The sequence below is a fragment of the Pezoporus flaviventris genome, unplaced genomic scaffold, assembly GCF_033815535.1.
Source record: "Pezoporus flaviventris isolate CSIRO_AGI_PZ_B2104156 unplaced genomic scaffold, CSIRO_AGI_Pfla_v1 ptg000001l, whole genome shotgun sequence".
NCBI classification, from domain to species: Eukaryota; Metazoa; Chordata; class Aves; order Psittaciformes; family Psittacidae; genus Pezoporus; species Pezoporus flaviventris.
In genome coordinates, this window is record NW_026892549.1 from 22,524,002 (window position 1) to 22,545,243 (window position 21,242).

Here is a 21,242-nt window from a genome sequence, read left to right on the forward strand (position 1 = left end):
GAGCCTTCATTCTTATTGTAGATTACTTCCAAACCTTAGACCCTTTTCCATTACATTATAATAAAGGTACAGATAATACATGTAAAATACTGACCAGGTCACAAAACTTTCTACAACAGTATTAAAATGTTCTGTGGCAACAACTGCAATACTGAACATCAAACTAGCAGTTCCCTTGCTCCACTGCAACAGCACTTCTTTGGAATACAGTTCATCTGCTATAACTGGCAACTCTGTAGATTAAGTGCTGAATCTGTCCTTCTTTTTACATGTGTAGTTTTATGAGGTTTACACCTGCATCCTACGACTTCATGAGGAAAGCTGGTAAGGTGTGCAAAGTGTTAAAACCAGCATTGTTAATCACTCACACCAGCCAGAGCACATCACCTTCACATTAAGTTATTTAGCACCCCAGGCTTGCATTCACTGCAAGTATACTGTTGGGAGATTCTAGCACTTAAATATAGATGTGGGTGGAAATACTACATATATAATGGTCCAGTAGAAGAGAAAAATATGCTGTTGTGGGAAGAGTTAAGGTTACAGCATCGAGAAGTATCTTGTATATTTGAAAACTGAACTTACAAGTAGGTGGTTAAATACTGCAAACAACGTTGGGATGATGAACTAGGAACTGAATTGAAAAAAGAATCCTAAAGTCTTTAAGTCTCAGGAGGAAAACAAGTGATGCTGACACCCCTATACCCTTTAAAAAAAGGCAGTGACTACTTACTTATTTTCTGCTCATGTTCAATCAATTCTGCTTGCTGCTACAGAGAAGGAATATCTTTTTCCACAAACAGCCCTATGTTAGTTAGGGCATTTAACTTAAGCAATACTTGGGTTTCTCAGATTATGACTGGTCAAACCAGAAGATGTAAAGGAACATTCCTGCTTTTGTACTCTGTAGGGTCTCATGTCAAGATTTAAAGAGAGCTGGTAGAGTAACTCCAAAGAAAAAAAGGGCATTCCACAGAGATGCTAGCTACAGAAGCAAAAATCTTGTACTCTGAGAGAGGGTGACTTCTCCTTCTCAGGGGGTGAGCAGTTTTCTACTCTTACAAAGTCTCTTAAAAGTTTAGATATTCACAGATTTAAGAACAGAGTGTAACAGTTGCATCAAGAAATATGAAAATTAACTGAAACGTTTATTTTGATTAAAAAAACCCACACTGATTGTGACAGATAATGAATTATCCCCCTTTCTTGGAATGAAAAATTATCCAGCTACACTATTCTAGGCTCCCTATGAGAGAACAACCCCTAGAATTGTCATATATAGAACAAAAGATGACTGAATTTCGGAAGAGTCACAGGAGAATAAATCCTTACAATATTCCTGAGATGAAGACTGGCTGATTTACATACAAAGCAGTGACAGTGTGTGTGGAGAATTCACAAGCAGGCCAACAGCTATACTGCTAATGCTGAGTACTGAAGCAGATCTGCAGAGGGATAGGAAGAACTCCTGGAACAGTTTATAAGCATTTAAAGCATTCAGCAGTAGGTTATAATGTGATCGAGTGCTGGCTGTGAAAATAGCTAGACATAGCAGACAATCCATAAACAGACCACGGCGTGAGAAAGGTAGTTGTACTATTGAATGTAATTTGTAGAGTAGAAAGTAATATCTACTAATCAGCACTAGTCAAATTAAATATTCTTCAGGGAGACAACACAGCATTAGTTAGAATTAAGTTTTCATAATTTAGTCAAGCATGTAAATGACAGTATTAAAAAGTTTTGCTGACTCTAAAATAACTAAAAATGTTTTAATAGGGAAGTAATAAGGTAAACACAAAATATATTTTCAACGACTCTTCAGAAGAAGTGATGTGTATGTTTATTAGTGCCAGATTAGATACTACTATTAGAAATCCTTGGTCTTTGAGAAAACCTCAAGTATGAAACTCCTTTATGCAATTATAATTTTGCAGCAACACAATGGAGCAGCATATAGACACCTTGTGAAAACTCTGACTAAACATCAGGTAATTACAGGAGATCCTGAAGCCAGTTTCTGTACTATTCCACTAAGTAGCCACATCCTCAGGACTTTTGACACTGGCCACTCTGTTTAGGATTAAAGAACATAAATGTGTCACAGACTAAATAAAAAAGCTTATGAATTTAAAGTCAATGTACCAAAAAAAGTGTCAACATAAAGAAGTACCCTGGCAACTACAGCATGCGTACAGAGAAGGCTGTCTCAAAAGCTGGTTGTACCTTCACAGCTTTGACTGTGACTGTCTCATGCTGTGCATCCCATCAGCTTTCCATATCATGGGAAGGAGCAGCAGACGTGTTGACAGTGCTTGCTATGTTGGTCATCTACACAGATTAAAGAAAGGGTGACCAACTCTCCCTCCTCTTGTTTTTTGGTTGTTGTGGGTTTTTTGTTGTTGTTGTTGTTTGGTTTTGTTGTGGGTGTTTTTTTTGTTTGTTGGTTTGTTTGTTGGTTTGTTTTCCTCCTTAAACCAGTCTAGGCAGACAGAGAACAAAGGAGAGATCACTGCCTCCAGAGGAACTGTGGGAAGAGATGAACTTGTACATACATCCACAGCTGTGTGACACACCACCACATCCTTACTCGTTAGAAACAATGCTGTAACACAGACATGGCAGAGCAGTACCATGGTGTCACAACAATCAATGGCAACTTTATCCACAGTTTAATTTTACGGAAAGATATTCCCTCTATGCTTCCTCTTGAAAGTCAGATCAACAACTGGTAAAACTGAGAAAAAAGCCAGAATTTCCAAATGTGATTGAACTACTCCTCATCTCCAATTGTGTTATTCAAGATCAGATCACAGGTCACAGTTGGGCAGACACCTTTCACACAAGAAGTAAAACACAGTTTTATGGAAGGTAAGTCACAAAGACCCTAATCTGAATTTTAACAACCACAGTAGACCTCAGAGTTTGTTCAGCGCTGCCTGAATGTAATTGCTGCTAATGTAGAAAAAGTGTGGAAGTAGCCATGCGATTTATAGCTTTTCATTTATATGAGGGTACAGATATTTCCTCCTGTTAACCTAGAAATCACAGGATTTCTGCGGGAAAGAGAAAAATCATGTATATACAAATAGTTTACAAAACTGATGGTTGCTTGATAAAAGGAGCCAATTTTAACATGCAAGAAATTTCATGGGAAGTGAAAGGCCAAGACTGACCTCACATTTTCCAATATAAACCCATGGAGATGCAGTTTTACTAGAATGCTTCCATAACATCTGTCATTGAACAACCTATAAGATAGGGAAAAACCAAAAAAGCTGTGAAGAGCATAAGGTATGAAACAGACCTGCCTGCATGCCTGAAACTTGAGGTGAAGGTAGTACATCTCTCTACAGACCTTGAATCAGTTCTCATGCTACAAACAATATAACCTCTGTGTTTAACAATAAGTACAACATTTACTCCAAATCTTTCTCCATCTGTCCTTGTAAAACCTGTTTATTGTGGTAGGGCTGCAAGGGTCCAAGTTGGCACAGACTTTGGTCAACTCTTACCCATCCAGTTAAATATGAAAATCACATGAAAGCTTGATGAATGAGCATATTGCAGTCAGTGGGGCTGCAGCAACATAAACGGGACCCAAGTTTAACCCACCAAATTTAGTGTAATACTGCAGTGATATTAAAAAGGTCTTTTAAAAAAAACCAAACAGCTGTATGTTACAAATAATCTTAAGTACTACGGAAGTTGTCATTTACCCATGCTTAACATAAAATGTTCGTTACAATTCTACAGTTATTTCCTGTTCTAAGTATAGAGAAGTACTGTCATAGGTAAGGTTAGGATTTTTAACAGCAGTTATTCCTAAGTAAAAGTTAGTTTAGATCTTAAAAAAAATAAACCTGAATACAACTGTTACAGGTAGAAAGCCAGGTTCTTAAAAAGTTTTCTGGATCTTGTGACTAAAATACGTATAGATTTTTTTTTTTCTATTTTCGGTAATACAATAGCATGTTACAAGCAGTAAGCACAGAGAAACTGCATGAGTAAAACTCACTATCGAAATGGGCACAACTGCAGTAACTCCAACAGGGACTCGGGAGTCAAGTAGAACCAGCTCCTGCAGAACGCACTACTCCTTCCTTCCAGAGGAAGGGTGGAGTGCTGTTACTGGACCCAGTGGAGAAACGGATGAGAGACATTTCTTCTAGGAAGTCAGAGGCATCCCATATTGGATCACAACGGATTTTGTTAGCGCACTGTGAAAAACAATTGAAAGACAACCACACCCCGCCACCAGCCCACACATGAATCCATTTTCTGTTTTTTCACCCAGAGCATACTGCCAGCTGTTGGAAACCAAGTAAAATACACAGGTCTGACCTAACCAGCTACCTCAATTTTAGATCCACCTCCTGATCTGGCCATCCTGGAAGGACTTTGTTAAAGAGAAAGAGCAAATTACAAGTGGTTGTGTGGCCTGAAAAGGAAAGCATTAAACCCACAGATTCACACATTTTAAGAGACAAATGCTGTTATAAAATTATAACCTTACTCAAAACAACATAATTTGTATACAAGATAAATACTCTCAAATGTTACAGTAAATAGTTGCATTTTCTATACTGTAGTACAGCAGTAGAAAATATAGCTTCTCAAATCTCAACCTGCTGTGTGCCACAGCAGGAAAGTGGCTAGCTAACATGCCTGCTAGGTACATGCTGAAAAAGTAGTTATGTGATAGACAGTCAAGGGAAGAGCACCGTGAATTATATTTTATTGTATAGATGATATATTTTTCTCATGTAAGTAACCTTAATAAAGCAGTTAACTGCAAGTTTTAGCACCTATCAGTTAATAGCATTAACTAAGATGTTAAGATACATTGTTCTCTGTTAGAGTTGCCATTTCAAAACAGGTAAACATGGATTTACGGAAAGTCTGTTGGTGCAGTCACTTGAGCAGTTACTTGCCAGGGGTTATGTTTGGTGATATCCTTTCAGATCTACCTTTCAGTTTCTCACTTCTTTGAGGGAAGCTGCTGGGTTTTCACTGGAAAATTTCTCTCTCAAAGTTTCCAGTCATACATAAATTAAGCATGGGCATTTATAGTGGAAGATTTAAGTCAAAATGATCCGCTTTAATGATCTGAGAATTTCAAAAGGTAAAAAGATGGCTCTGTAACTTACCAGTATTGTGAAAAAAAAATGTTATTCACATGAGAGCGCTGAATAACTTTTCTTTTTTTTTTAATTTGCAACATAGAAACTAATGCTATCAGCACTACCAGTGAAACCAATAAACTCATCTTTTCTGTAAGTGATTGCTTGTGGTGTCGAACAAGGGTTTTCAGATAGCAAATACAAAAATGGAACAGCTAGAGAACGTACAGTACTACTGTATGGACAGCTGGAATTCTTACTAATCTTCAGCTCACCAAAAATATACAAGTTTTAAAATGGAAATCTAAGGCACACAAAATACCATGATGATTTGATGTATACTGTATATTACATAGTCAATAAGCATAAAACTGCTGGTACAAAACGATGGCATAACATTGGTTTTGTTTTATTATTATTTACAATCCCTTCATATCCTCTATTTGAAGTCATATTAAGCTTTGAACTAAAATTTGCAGCATACCCAGTTTTTACAAATTTTATTTAAAATAGGTAAGATACAAAGAATGGGTTCAACTTGTCCACCCTCTGACACCAGCATTTTTGTTAATTTTGACAGGCATCTGTAGAATTGAACCCAAGGTCATTACATAGTGATTGCTACTTCAGACCTTGCTCCTGCCAACACAATACGTGTGTCTATGTCTATACAGGAGAACAGTCTCATTCATCAACAGCCACATTTAAGTATTTGTAGCACCAAAGTCCTAACTGGCACTATGTGTTAAAAATACAATTTACGTACTTTTTGTACCAAAACTGTAAACATAGTGCTTACAGTTCAGCTTTCAAGGAAAAAGCACCTTGTCTAGGTTTTAAATAAAGCAGATCTAGATAGTTTATATTCCTCAGTTACAGCACCACTACATTGTAATATTATCAAGTATATTATTACTATATTTTCGCACTGGAAAACTTCTGATCTCATTACACCTACAGGCTACCCAGCCAGGGAGGACTCCAAGGCAGAATTAAGGTACAGCTTCATCTCTGGGCCTGATCCTGCAGCTCTCAGTCACGAGAGGAGTCCTGGCTTGAGCAGTCCTCCTGGCTCTGATGGGGCAGGTATGGCTATGCAGAGCTGTTCTCATGGAAGAAGTTGTAGGATGAGGTTGGTCCTAAGCTAACATTGCCATTTGGTAATTTGTTTAAATAAATAAGTTTAAAAAAGAAATACATAGGAGAGGAAAATCAGAAAGAAGAGTGGGATGCTACAGTATTTAAAAGCAATGGAGTGTCTGTTTTTCCTCTGGTTTAGCAAACTACTCATTTCATGATATGTCACTTTTTCAGCAGAAATTGAGAACATAAATTTCGTATGTTTGGAAGGAAGAAGACAACCCTTTCTACATGAAATGTAGAAATCACTTAAAAAATTTACAAAACATTTTTGTAAAAAAAAAAAAAACACACAGAAAGCTGGTGAATATTACAGATAAGTTATTCTTAATGAAAAATTTGCTGCTGTTATAAATTTCATACTTTTCCAAAATTTCCTTTGCATTTTCCCCAAATTATTTTTTCCCAGAATAGAATAAGGCAACTCTAGGGGGTATATTTCTTTTTATCCCAAAACAATCCTACCCCTGAGGCATTAGGAACATTTGGTTGTTGTGTTAACTTATAATGCTCCAAACAAACGAGACTTATGCACTTATTGCTCAAAGAAATCATAACAAACACTGCCTTTAAAACCCCAAATAATATTCATAGCTCCCAATAGCAACACACATACTGACAAGACATTTCCTAATTTCATGTTTATACACTCTCTTGAAAAGAATGGTTCTGTATTTTGTAACTGTTTATATGCAACATAAAAACTTCCATGAAAAAGGGCAAGTCTAAAAACAATCACATATGCTATTAGCATACATACTGCAACTGTAACAATATGGAACTCTACACAGCAAGAATAAAATTATTTCTTCTGTAGAGTATGCACAAACCTTAGACAATATGATCCTTATACTATACTATTTCAAGTTAATTTTAAAAATAGAAAGTGCTTTTAAAATATATATTTACAGCTTAAAAACAACTTCCAGCCATCATTACCAATAACTTCATTTCATACATAATGACAAATCCAGAGAAAAAACTCATTGGTTTTCTAAAAGATTTATCTGCAATTTGGACTATAAAGCAATGGGTAGAAGTTGTTAAAGCAATGGCACCATGAAGTAATAATTCAGCTTATTTATGTTTAACTGTTTGATGTGGTTAAGCACCAAGAGCTGTGTAGAGCTATTACTGTATAACTTGATTTAACACCATAAAATGTGAACCTGTTAAAATCCCTATAAATGATTTTTGTAGTAAACAGACTTGATTTAAAGCACCAAAATATAAATTCCTAAAGGTAATAAACTGAATGATTCAATCAAGGTTAACAACCTAAACAAAATCTTCTTTAGAGTGTATTAAAACTATACAATTTTTTTAATTTTTTTTTTTTTGCTTAAAATGTGCTTGAGCACCACCAAATATTAGTCACAGTTTAAGAAGAAATACCCTCCTTCTTTTTTTTTACCTCAGCCTTAAAATGGTTGAGATGAGCAGATAGTAAACGGCACGAAGCTTGTTCTTTAACAGCACCTTAAAGAAACTCCGTGTAACACTGCACCAAGAGGGGGCATTTGAGACTAAAACCTATGCCCAATGGTTGTAAGGCCCTGCAACTCGTGTAAGGGCATATGAAGATACTGTTATTATGTTATCCTTAGTTACTGTTAATGCTCTGCGTGATGGAATTTGGTTGAACTCATTGTCTTCATAAAAAAGATCTCTGTTTTCACTTGCTTGCTTTGTTTTCCTGTTGCTAGAATTTAGTTCGGTATTCTCCGTTCCTAATCTTTCCGCTTCTTTTTCTTTTTCTTTCGCCCTCTCTGCCATCTTTGCTTCCCACATGGCTAAACCATGTTTTGGCTCATTTAAATTTTTGTGTTGGTAGAAAACTAATGAAATTCTTGTGGGATGATTGCGGTTGGGTTTTTTAATAGGTGTTGTAGCATGGAGCTCACGTCTTGCACATTCAATTAAGATAGAACCATGAGAAGGTGCCACAGCAACCCCACCAATGTCATCATCCAAAAAATTGTGCTCGCTGTCTGACCACATTTCCTCCGCTTTTTCCTCAGAGTCAGCCAGTTGTCCCAGTGCACTGTTCTGCTTTTCGTCCACACAGTTTAAATCACATATCTGTTCCTGATGGGCGCTGCCCTTTTCCACTGGGCATCCATGGGAACAGTCAGCTTCGTTTCTGACTCCATTCTTTGCTGGAGAGCTTAGCGGTGCTGACAGATCACAAGAGCTGACCATCTGTGAAGAAGGAGAATTGTCTAAATGAAGCTGACAATTCTGTTTGTCTGGTTGATGTTCAAGTATAGTGGGCAGGGGGTCTTTATGGGCTGGAGGGCCTGGAGCAGTGACCTCTGGAAGAATTGGTGGCACACCATTCATCTTATCATTCAGCAAAATTCCAGTATAATCTTTGACCGACACATCAAAGTTCTTACAATTAACATAAGGTGTCATGTGAGGTTGCTTGCTACTGCATTCAAAATACCCGTAGGGAACTGAAAAATCTTGTTGAATATTAGTCACTGCTGTTAGGCCAGGCTTATGTGCTAAAGATGAATAAGGATGTAAACTATCCACCTTGAAAGGGGAGGAAGCCGTATACTGTTTTAATAGAGAGCAATTTTTAGTAGTGTTTGAAGTATGTTTCATGGCATAGAGGTGATCGGAAGTCTCCATTTTTATTCCAGGTTTTAAAGCATCTGTTTTGTTCCCTAAAAAAAAAAAAAAAAAGCACACCAAAGTGTAAATACTTTTCCTCACTTAATAAAATAGAACTTTTATGATATTTCTGACACATGCTTTCTAATAAAAAAGATATACATGATGAGTACAGATTTTTCAAAATGTTTATTTTTAGCTTTTTAGGCATATCTCTATGAGCATAAGTACATCATAATAACCTTGCTAAATTAAAGCCTTTAACCTATTCCAGTCAGACTGTTGGTATATAAAATAACACAGGGTTGAATCAAATAAACAGATAAAATGGAATTACCACCCAGTCCTGATTCAACACAAGTGCTTCCCAGCAGCTGACTGCTGGCCTTCAGCATTGCCCAGGCTTGCAAGAAGCACAGTGTAAAAGGTTTTACATAATTGATCAAATTTAGTCTGCCTGAAATGAAGCCTGTGAAACAGTCCAAATTCTTGGCTGCCTCAACCCCATACTGCAATCACAGGAAAAAGCGTGTTTATAGATCTTGTCCACTGCAGCAAAAAACTCACTGAATTACACTGATTTGTGTGTTGATTAGCAAGTAACTACTCAGAAATTTCCTTAAATCAGCTATACGGCAACATACTCCAGGTAAATACATCCTTACAAAGCTGCACCACGTGATTTGGCTGACTTCCATCTAATTGCCACATATTAATTATTTCAGATCTTTGTGGAGACATACATTTAAGTTGGCTCCCTAATCAATTTCTGGTCACAGCTCCCTGCAGTTGCGCTGGTTTGTGGAACAGTCTCCTCCAATGACTCATTCTCATCATGTGTAGGTTCAATCCAGAGTCCGCTGGAGTAAGGGGAAAGAATTCCATCAACTTCGTTGGGCTTTGCATCATGACCTGAAATTGCTTTACATGTGTTTTGCTGGTACACTGGCACCCCACAGAGAGCTCTTACATAGTCTCATAAAAGACTGTTTCTTCTTTGTTCCAGAATGTTTAAATGCTTTACTGAATATAGAAGAACTATTCTTTGTTCTGTCTTCTGATAATTTATAAATAGTGATGGATTAAAAACATTCTTTCAATAGAAAGGCAAAAAAAGGCAAAGTGGGATCAATTATGGACACAATAGTTGGTATGCAAATATTGAGATTGCGGAGGGACATAGGGAAACTGCATGAACTTTTAAAAAACCTCTTCTGTGAAATCAAACTCTTAATTAAGAATCCCCCAAGACCAAGACCAAGACCTTCCTCCAAAAGACTGGAAACACAGCATTTAAGAAGTGCAGTTTCTGTCATCTCTGCAGAGAGACCTACGTTCTCTAGAAATAAGTTTTAACAACCTACAGCACTACTGGGGCAAAGTAGCAGAGATTAAGAGAAGCTAATTTAAATATATGGGTAGAAGGAAATCAGTAATGGCTCGGCTAAGGTGGCATTGCTTCCTGGGAACACCTCCTGTTCAGAGACTGATGCATCTCCACTGAGAGCTGTTGGTTGAAGTGGTCACTGCTCTGCTGCAGCCAGCTAAGAAGTGTCCCTCTCTTGGGTGGCTCATCTCCCCAGTACAGGCCAAGAAAAACTGCCAATATTTATGGAGACAAAAATAATCTTTCTGTCTGTAAAGTTTATCTGACCAAAGTAATGTGGTTAAATGATGAAACTATATAAGGAAGCATGTAAGGCCTCTATCTTTAATACGTATCTTATAATAATTTAGGATTTCAAAGGCTCTCAGCATTAGCACAAAGGTAAAAATTAACAGCTGGGCTGTTTGCTGTTGGCAAAAGATGCCTGACAAGACATTCCTATTTAATACACAGCATTTCCAAAAAAGACTTGGCACAGTTGAGATTCAAACCAAGTCTTCCCATATGCATGCTCTACCAAGACTTAATCTGCCTTCAGCACTACAGAAGGTCCACCTCACCCATCTGTACTGTGAGGACAAGTGTCCTCTTTTATCCCTTTCTAATTTCCAGTTCTCCATGTGGTGAAGACATGCAGGTTAGAGGAGTCTCTCACACCTTCCAGGCCTTCCTAGTGGGCAATACTGCAGTGGTTCTGAAATGATGGTCAGGTCCCTTTCAAAAGAAGGGCCTCTAGTTTACCATCAGGAGTGACTACTGGATAAGTCTAGTTTCAACTCCTGTGTCTTACGGGTTCTTTGATTTTGTTTTCATATTAAGCCTAAAGATCCCAGCGATACTAAAATTTTCCATTCTCAGGACTAAAAGGATACCTATGGAATGGAAAGAACCAATCAATGACTGCTCCCCTCTAACAACAACTGAACCACATGTACAAGTACAATGCTGTAGGATTCTAAATCCAGAATTTACCGACACTGGCATTTTACTGTGGGTTAGGGGCAGGGCAGCAGTGGTGTGCTGAGGTCTTTACCCAGCCATCATCCTGTATGACTGAACACATAAATCAGTGTGCATAAATGCTTCAAGTTACTTATGCAGATCACACCACCTTGCCCTTTGCAATCTTGAACTTCTGCTGCCACTGCTGTCCAGTTAGTGAAGCCTCTTTGAAAGTGTACCCATGGCCAACCACAGCAACATGTGCCATTGGCAGACCTGGGGATTACAGTGCTGACATCTATTTGGAGGGATTTCACTATCAAAACTTCCACGCAAAACCTGCACTTTTATAATAGAAATGGAATATTTCTAGTCACATACTTATTTTTCCATCTATGAACAACTCTTTCTCAAAGAAGTATTTATTCCTCACTCTTGACTTCTTATCAGCAGCCCTTTTAAATTATTTAAGCAAATACTTCAAGACCAAACAGATTATTTAAGTCTACACAGCTGTTATTTTTGCATGTTCAAGTAACAAAGTTCTGTGATCCCAAAGCCTATGGCAAAACACTGGATACTGTGCCATTTATTAAAGGCATGGTTTTCAGATATCAAAGCCATGCCTGTTGGTAACTACAATGTTATGTATGGGTATGTGGTTCCTAACTCTATTTCAGTGTTTCAAAACAGCATTCCAGTGAGATCAAACAATTTCATAATTCCTTCCCAAAGCAGAGTCCTCTAACGCTTCCAGGACTTCCAGTCCACTCCAAGCACAATGGAAGTTATTAATCATTGCTTTGGAGTTACTGCTGGATGTTGTCCTCCGCCTGAGGAGTCCTTTTATGTTTGTTTCAAAGTCTGGACTGTGTCTCCCAAATTTGCATGTAGATTGAGTGTCTGTCTCATTTCTTAGGTGCGTCAATAAAACTGCTCTTCTTGTTCTTATTCCATATTGCTATCTGCAAAGTTTACTGTTTGCCCTGACTCCTCTGCTGAGGTAAGCAGGGTGCTAGGTGTGAATTACAAATGGATGTGACAAATGAGTTTCCTTTAGTTTGTTTAGCATCCCTCCCCCCTCATTCTTCTAAATACATTTAACTACTGTTCCTCCCCTTAAGTCTACTATAAATATCTGGTTGTCTCTCATGAAATAAAACTCCAAAGCTTAGCAGGTTGGCCAGTTTTCCTTTCTTCCTAAAAGGTAGATCGGCTCTGCTTTAATTACTTTTTTATCTTTTTTATTCCTCTTTAATCACAGAGTCTAAGTCCATGGCTCCCTCCACCTCCTCCTTTTCTACTTTTCATTACTGTAAAGTCCCATATATTAGTTTTGCCCTTTGAAGTACTGGTCCAAAACCTGACCCCAGTTACAACAGCATAAATCAGAAGCCCTCCAGATTCTCAGCCACATCACAATTCTATGTTGCACAAACACGTATTGTAGCAGAAGACTCTGGACATAGTTTTCTTGTAACAGAACAAACATGGCATTCCTTTTACCTAGCTGCTGACAGATTCCAGCTATGTGGCCCTTGCTAATGATATTTCAAGGAACAATTTGAAGAGCACTGTCTTATTTAATAATTTTGTTGGGGTTTTTTTGTTTGTTTTTTTGTTTTTATTTAAATCCCTTGCTTTGCAGCAGCATCCATGCCACTGGTAGGAAATTATCAACTCGGGTTCTGAGAAAGCCATTGTCTTTCACAGGCAGTAACACAGTTCTTGTACTTTCAAATGACAAGAATTCTTGTTGGTTATTTAGATAAACATTTCTACAGCAGTATTTCAAGATGATCCTACTGCCATTAGTTATTAGAATAAAGGAACTTGGAAATATTTCACTCATGCTCACCACCAAAAATTTGGTTTTGAGCAATCACCTGTTTGTTTCTTTTCCTGTGCCAAGAGAGAATATAGAATCATAGAGTCATAGAATAGGGTTGGAAAGGACCTTAAGACCATGTAGCTCCAACCCCCCCTGCCATGGGCAGGGACACCTCCCACTAAACCATGTCACCCAAGGCTCTGTGCAACCTGCCCTTGAACACCGCCAGGGATGGAGCATTCACAGCTTCCCTTGGGCAACCCATTCCAGTGCCTCACCACCCTCACAGTAAAGAATTTCTTCCTTATATCCAACCTAAACTTCCCCTGTTTAAGTTTTAACCCGTTACCCCTTGTCCTATCACTACAGTCCCTAATGAAGAGTCCCTCCCCAGCATCCCTGTAGGCCAGCTTCAGATACTGGAAGGCTGCTATGAGGTCTCCACGCAGCCTTCTCTTCTCCACGCTGAACAGCCCCAACTTTCTCAGCCTGTCTTCATATGGGAGGCAACTGCAATGACTTGTACACTAGCCCTTAAAATGCAGAATCTACAAGTATTTTATAAAACTGAGTATTAAGGAGCTTTTCCTTCCCTTCTGATGGGTAAGAGGCAACATAGTATCAGAAGAGATTAGCAAAATTTTAACAGGCATGACTCACCTAAACAATGCAAAGGGTTGCCAAGATTTTCTGTGGCTTCAGTTTTCAGCTTTACTGGTGTTGAGTATTTTTTATCTATTAATGGTTGCTTTTCAGTCGGGGTCCTCCTTGTGTCTGGTTTCCTTTTCTTTGTAGCTCTGAGTGGCTCAGCTAACATTCGTACTTCTCTGGGAAAAGCTGTGAGCACCTGTATGGCTCCGGCTTTTATCTTGGCTTCCAGTCCCTCCTCAGTGCCAAATTCATCTGTTTGTGAAATTTTGTAAAGAGGTAACACATGGAGCTGTTCATCACTTGGAATCACCCCCACTCTCCGGTTATCTTCCTTCGTTAATGTACAAACCTGGCAAGAACAGGAACACTTACAAATACAGCCACATACATAAAATACAAGACTTACTTCAATGCTTAAGCAGTCAGCCTAGACTTCACTGGTTCCTCGTATTTTGTAGCCTCAATGCTATGAGTGTTTCAGATGTAAACCTCTGACAAATATCTTATTTGATTTATGATGATGCAAAAAATTATCGGTACTTGAAGAGTAAGATCAAGGCACATGTCTTGGACAGGAAAAATGAAACTCCGGCTCAGCATACATTGTCCACAGCCATGTGCCAACCTCGGTAAATAACCTGAGCTGTCAGACTGTAAATTCCTAAGCAGTCTTTGTTTTTTAAATACATATTTGATGTTTAGATTAATTTTTAAGGACTAAAAATATGAAAAAATAAAACAGTTTTGGATTGAACAAGAAGTTTCTATGACATGGAACTGGTTTTGTTTTGGCTGGCAGAAAAAAAATCAAAAACCAAAACCCCCAAACTTACAAGTTACTTGTACTGCTCTGTACTTCTAGCAAATCGTAACTCTCACCTCTCACTGCTCCGTTCAGTGTTTATACATATTTTCTTACCCTAACACCCCCTCCCAGCTCTTGACTACCTGTGTAATGAAGTCACAAGACCACAGGATGCTAGTTTTTTCTTAGGCCACTGATCTACTTTCTCCTATTAAATTATGTGCTGTGAGATCCTGAAGCTGAGAGGAGAATCCGGGTTAGATCCAGTTTGATATGGGCACTTCAGAAATGTGGTTAACATTCAAACTTATTGTAACAGTTTTCATATTATAATTTTTCTGAATCACTCCTGAACATCTGCAGTACTTAAAATTTTCAGCAGTTCTAGAGTTCTGGCTCTTATTATTACTAACTTCATCTTACAGGAAGTGCTAAAACCAGCTGTGTGCTTCCTGGTTTCTTTCTGTGCTTTCCAAGGGATGGCAATGGTTTGACATGTATGAGCAGGTGTACAAACAGTCCTGCCATTTGTAATTTTACTGACTACATTCATGAGAGAATACTGGTCTGTACAACAACATACTACATCGCTAGAAAGCCATGCATTTGATATCATGGCTTGGTTAAGCTTCTGTTTCACAGAGAGTTACTAACTACCCACAGGAACATGAGCACCATCCAAGTATAAGATGATACTCCCTAACTGGAAACATTATCATTCCATTATTGTGAAGGCTGAATGTGATGCTGATCATAAACAGTTAATCCAATGTCCCAGAATCTTGTCACCATGCCTAAGATTCCGGGGGGGGGGGGGGGGGGGATAATAATAATACTGGGAGGAAAGGGGAGAGGAGAAACAAACACTTTTTATTTTATGGCACAGCTTTACACATAAAGACATCACACAATTATTTCCAGAATAATAAAATTACAGAGTCACAAACTAAAAATCCTAAATCAATAAGGTGGTGGTTAGGGCTTTATAAATAGCTATATGCAAAGCTTGACAGTTGCAGAGCAGCAAAAGGAGAACATTCGAGAGGCAGAGACAAAGGAGAAGAGCTTTTCAGGTGGCATTTTGAAAGGATTGAGAGAAGGGCAGTTAGAAGCTGATGAGTAGCATTTACTGATGTGCTTGCTCCATGCGCACTTACCTCAACTGGGCAGCCTTTGGACTACGAGGAAGATTTAGAAAAAACAACAAGTTGTTCCATGAGCAGCGAATGATGCCTGGTTTCCTATGGACATCTCGTCCCCACACTCCCACACACCCAACCCCAGCACCATTAATCCCTGCTCCCTTTCACACCCTGCTACCACCTCCACTGGGCACCAGGCAGTGAAAGCAGGGCCTGGCTGAAGCTTGGTACCTCCCAGCTACTGAGCCATCAGGTATATGAGGATTAACCTGGGGGTGAGAACCCTGCTGCAGGCTCCTCAGCAGAGGAGCTAACCTGGATCTGTCTCCCCCACACAAGTAAAACTCACAACTTGGAACAAGAGCTTAAAATCCCCAAAGACAATTCAACTTCTGCAAAGTTCAGTGAAATCTGGTTGAAATTTGTCAGCAGATTCCAAGTTATTCAGGAAGAATAAAAGAGGGTAGGACATAGAGCACAATTACATATGACTCATGTTCTTAGAAAGCCTAGCACATCCTCCCCTTCTAAATTGAAAACAAAAGAGGTAATAAAATAAGCATGGAGGGGCCCAGCTCCCACTTGTTCCCATCAGAAACTGGGTGATTCTCACTTGCCTTTTAAAATATTCCATCCAGCCTGTGTCTGGACCCATGCACTAGTCTGAAAATTGTCCCAGTGTTGAAGATTCAATCCACCATCTTGCTCATTTTGAAAATCAAAACACTAATCCAATTTATAGTTCTCAATTTTCATGCATTTCACCAGACATTTTAACGGAAAACTGATTTTGTGTATTTATTGGAGTTCTTTTCCATAAAAAGATCTACTCTTAAAAATGTATTATTAATCTTTCATCTGACTTAAAATTACACAGCGGTCACCATACTTGGCACAGGGGGAGCATACAAGCAGAGACAAAACCCAAAGCTAGTATAGATTGAAGAAAGACCTGTTTTCAGCATGAATGGGTATTTGTCATTATCACAAAGCCAACACCATCTTTAGAGCAAGAAAGCCAAAGAACTGTTCTGAGAAACTAAAGATGATGAAGGCTGCACTATATTGGCAGAACTATGCTGAAAGTACAGTCAACTCATAAAAAATTAAATACTGAGTTAGAATACATAAAATTAAGAAATTAATGTCTATTAAAAATCATGTTAAAACCCTGAAGACCAGCACAACTACAGCCTAAATACCATGACAGCAGGTTTTACTTACATTAAACTTCAACGTCGGTGTTCCTCATAATTTAATATAAAAGGAAGGGCACAATGGCAAGTGAATAACTGAGAAGTTAATGTTAAGGGGAAACCATCTATAAATTAAGGTCCTGTGAAAAGCTAGCAATTTGCAGCTGGACTAATCCACCAAATGAGAAACACCCATTTCAAAAGTCCCTCTAATATTTAAATAGGCAAAATATTCCATTAAGAAACTTAAAGAAAAGCTATTGCTGAGAAGTTAAAAGCGACATTTTCCGTCAGTACTGATGCTGTGCTGTGAACTGACCAACATTAAACCCAAACATGAGAATCATTGATGCTGCTGAAGCCCATTTACACTGTGAAGCTGCATGTCCTGCAACTCAAACTACTTTTCTAGAATGTGCAGCTTAATCATCCAGGATGCTGAAAAGCCAAAGGAGATGTTGGCCAAGTGGTTTGTTTAGGTTTCCAGTGTGCTTGGTGATCAAAACCATTACCTATTCTTGTTTAGTGAGGTCATGGTAAAACTTGCATATTTATACAGCTTTACTTCTTTTAAGCCCATGAACTCAATGGGACTGCCTCCACATATCTTCAGAAAAACATCTGTAGCCACACAGCTCTCCGAGAATTATTCTGGAACTTTGATTTGCCTTTGTCCTCTTGAACTTCACATGTAGAAAGGATGTAGCTTTTTCCACTATGTTGTATGAACAGATGTTTTAAATTTAAGTTTCAGCAAAACAGTCAAATGACCTTTCTAAGTTTAAAAGATGAAATCAAGTTTCCTATACTTATCTTCCTTCTGCAGACAGAAAGGAGAGTGGGTGCCATTTGGGACTTTGAGGTGCTGCTGCATCATTGCTTACCATTACAGATGTGAACAACGTCACTTTTCCTTTACAGCTGAGACATGCTGTCATTTTATTGACCTGTTACACCCTGAGTAAGTATGCATAAGACTGAGAGTCAGAAGAGGGAACCCCAAACATCTCTGCCCTTTGACCACTATATACACACAGAGGAAGTGCCACTAGACAGCATTTCTGTACCATATGCTGTCACACTGGTATGGCACACAAACCACTGTGCAGCAACTCACAGGTTAGTAAAAGTTAAACTTCTAATGTTTCTCCATTTTCACAAGAAAAAGAACAGTAACAAAAATCCTTCCTTTACAGCCCTGTGAGGTTTATCTTTTCTCCTGTTTGTTATAATCTGATGCACCAATTTAAGGATCTAGTACTTCTGTTGCTCATGAAGCAAGCTGTGGGCATGGTCCAGAATGTAGTCTGACCACTCACAGAGACATCCCATCACTTATTGCAAAGCTCTGGACCAACATGCAATGACTTGATGAGCTGTAACTACAGAAATACAGTAAGTTATTGGAAGAGCAGAGGATTATTTTAATAAAACAGGAGAGTTTGTTGATGGATTGCTCATTGACACTACTTAGTTCTGCTGCCAATAATAAATTTTGTGTCATAGCTGCTCTTGAAGCACAGATATACCTTCTCCACTTCTCCCACAGTGCCTGCTGCAGACTGCATAGCACCAGGGACTAGACATAATTGCAGCTGGACTCTCTCCTTTCTGAAGCCCAGCAAAAACAGAATGTGCCCCATAGGATGACAAACACCCACACTGATGCTACCAAACTAGTGACACCTTCATTGACCATGTTGTTTTGGACAGTGTAAAACCCCGTATGTCAGGGATTTAACTGGACTCACACAGGTACAATGAATGTGATCCTTTGTAATTAATACAATAAAGAAATATTTAATTTCACAGACTCCATTAATAACTATACAGCTTTTTAGCTTTCTATCCACAAGGAACACTGTACCCTAACACTGCAGTTGTAACATACATCCATGGCCCTTAGAAGAACACTAAAAGATGACAACAGAGTCTGAGTAAAAATGGAGGATTTATTATTTGACTTAAAAGTTCTTAAAGAACTCAGTTCAAAGACAGAAATTACTTTTGTTTCTTTCTTTCAGATAAACATATCAGTTTACACCTCTGTGGAACTGCCAGGTGCCTTCACTCTACTGCAGACCAAACAGGGAATATTAATTTTTAATTTTAGGTCTGCTACATTCAGGGAGTGATTCTCACAGCCAGGAAAGAACTTCAGTGAATCAAATCTCCCATGGTAATGCTCAATTTGCGCAAGTTAAGATGAATTATTCTATCTTAGAATCATAGAATAGTTAGGGTTGGAAAGGAACTTAAGATCATCTACTTCCAACCCCCTGCCATGGGCAGGGACACCTCACACTAAACCATCTCACCCAAGGCTCTGTCCAACCTGGCCTTGAACACCACCAGGGATGGAGCATTCACAACTTCCTTGGGCAACCCACTCCAGTGCCTCACCACCCTAACAGGAAAGAATTTCTTCCTTATATCCAATCTAAACTTCCCCTGTTTAAGTTTTAACCCGTTACCCCTTGTCCTATCACTACAGTCCCTAATGAAGAGTCCCTCCCCAGCATCCTTGTAGGCCCCCTTCAGATACTGGAAGGCTGCTATGAGGTCTCCACGCTGAACAGCCCCAACTTTCTCAGCCTGTGTTGTATTTACAGTAGACATTTCCAGGACTTTTTTTTCCCCACTACTAATGAAAATGACAGCCTCATTTATTTTCAGAGTCACATACAAATAATGCAGTTGAACACCAAAACATCTATACCCAGAAAAATACCAGAATGCTTTTTGGAAATTCTGGCAGAGACAGATCAGGGAAATTATTATTGGCAGCTCATTAGATAATATATTCTTGTAAGTGTACTGAAAACTCTGTGCTTATCATTAAACTCATGTAAGTGCTTTGCTGAACTCAAGTTTGTGTCTGGTTTAAATAATTTAAATAGATTCCGGTTTTCCTTTCCTTGTGGTGCACTGGTGCAGCATTCCTCTCATATTTGTGGTAAAAGTGGTTCCCCAACAACTGAAGAGAGAAAATGAGAAAGTGTCGCTTACACCATGAGTAGCAGTGATAGAGCTCACAGCATGTGCAAATGCCACTTTATGCAGTATTTATTTTAACCCTTCTAGTCCAGAGGAACTTTCGATTTTATAAATGAAGATTCTGTGTCAGAATAAGGAGGAAAGGAAATCTTACCAGCACTAACGAGGTGCAGGATGACAAGTACACTTTGTACAGATTTTAAACTGTACAGTGTGACTACCATTTAAAAAAAATCATAGTACAAGAGGAGAATAGTAAATGAAGTTTTGTATGTTTGAAGTTTGTAAGGCAGTGCAAACCCTTCTCATTCTGTTAATTATCACATTATCAGAAAGCAGTCACCTACATGAAAATTGTCACCGCAGTTAGATGTATTACTTGCATATAGAACATTTAACAGACAAAATATGTCATAGTTATGTAAATCATCATTATTATCAGTGATTTATAAGAAGTCATAATGTATTTTAAACTAAGCAGGTAGCCAAAGTAGCTTCTGGAATAGATGGGAGTACAGAGGTGACCAGATATAGATGCTGGAATGCATTTCTGCTTGTGTTCCTACCACAGGTTTTCAGACATTAACACCAGATTTGGTTATAAACCAAAACTGACAATCCTAATTTTGATCATCATCATGTCATTCCTGCTGAATTCTGAGACCTGCTACCATATTGCCCTGGTTTTGGCTGGGATAGAGTTTATTTTCTTCCTAGTAGGTGGTACAGTGCTTTGTTTGGCTTTAGTCTGAGCACAATGCTGATACACAGGTTTCAGTTGTTGCTCAGTAGCACTTACCCTGGTCAAGGACTTTCAGTCTCATGCTCTGCCAGTGAGGAAGGGCACAAGAAGCCAGGAGCTATAGCCAAGACAGCTGACCTGAACTAGCCAAAGGGGTATTCCATACCACAGCACGTCATGCCCAGTATATAAACGGGGAGGAGTTACCTGGAAGGGGCTGATGTATTGGTCAGTGGGTGGTGAGCAGTTGTATTATGCATCACTTGGGGGGTTTTACCATTAATTTATTTTTTCCAGATGTGCATCCTTTGATAGAGAAATTATTCTTGACTGTCACCTCCACTGATGTACAAGATGTCATCCTAGTTATTTAGAGCACTGCAGTGCTCTAACTACTAAAAGAATCAGATTGCCACGTTTATTTTGCCTTTTCTCTTTTGAGCTTGTCTGTCTTCAAGACCACGGTCTCAATTTCTAACCAATTCCCCACATGATTTTCTCACTAGCAATCCAGCAAGGTATTTGGTACACCAGTCACACCAAAACCCCCACATCTGTGGGTTTTCCTTTCATGCTGAGATTTTAAGATCACAAAAGTGACCTGACTCCACCATGACTTTCTGACTAGTAACTATACTAACATGAAGCCTCATAACAGGGCAAG

At 38.7% G+C, this 21,242-nt stretch overlaps 1 protein-coding gene across 8 annotated transcripts in view; it reads right to left on the reverse strand.

Annotated features, from left to right (window-relative positions):
- Nucleotides 1-6,658: 6,658 nt before the first annotated feature.
- TET1 (tet methylcytosine dioxygenase 1) overlaps nt 6,659-21,242 on the reverse strand; it is a 95,308-nt gene continuing 80,724 nt past the window's right edge. For 6 of the 8 annotated variants that reach the window (XM_061448071.1, XM_061448062.1, XM_061448053.1 and 3 more), the window contains 2 exons: nt 13,706-14,045; nt 6,659-8,938 (listed from right to left, as the gene is read on the reverse strand). In XM_061448071.1, coding sequence (XP_061304055.1) covers nt 7,797-8,938; nt 13,706-14,045 — 1,482 coding nt within the window. In that variant the 3' untranslated portion in view covers nt 6,659-7,796. Of the gene's footprint in view, nt 8,939-9,628; nt 9,746-10,858; nt 11,145-13,705; nt 14,046-21,242 lie in introns of those variants that run through there. The other 2 variants (XM_061448099.1, XM_061448108.1) reach the window with 2 other exon arrangements.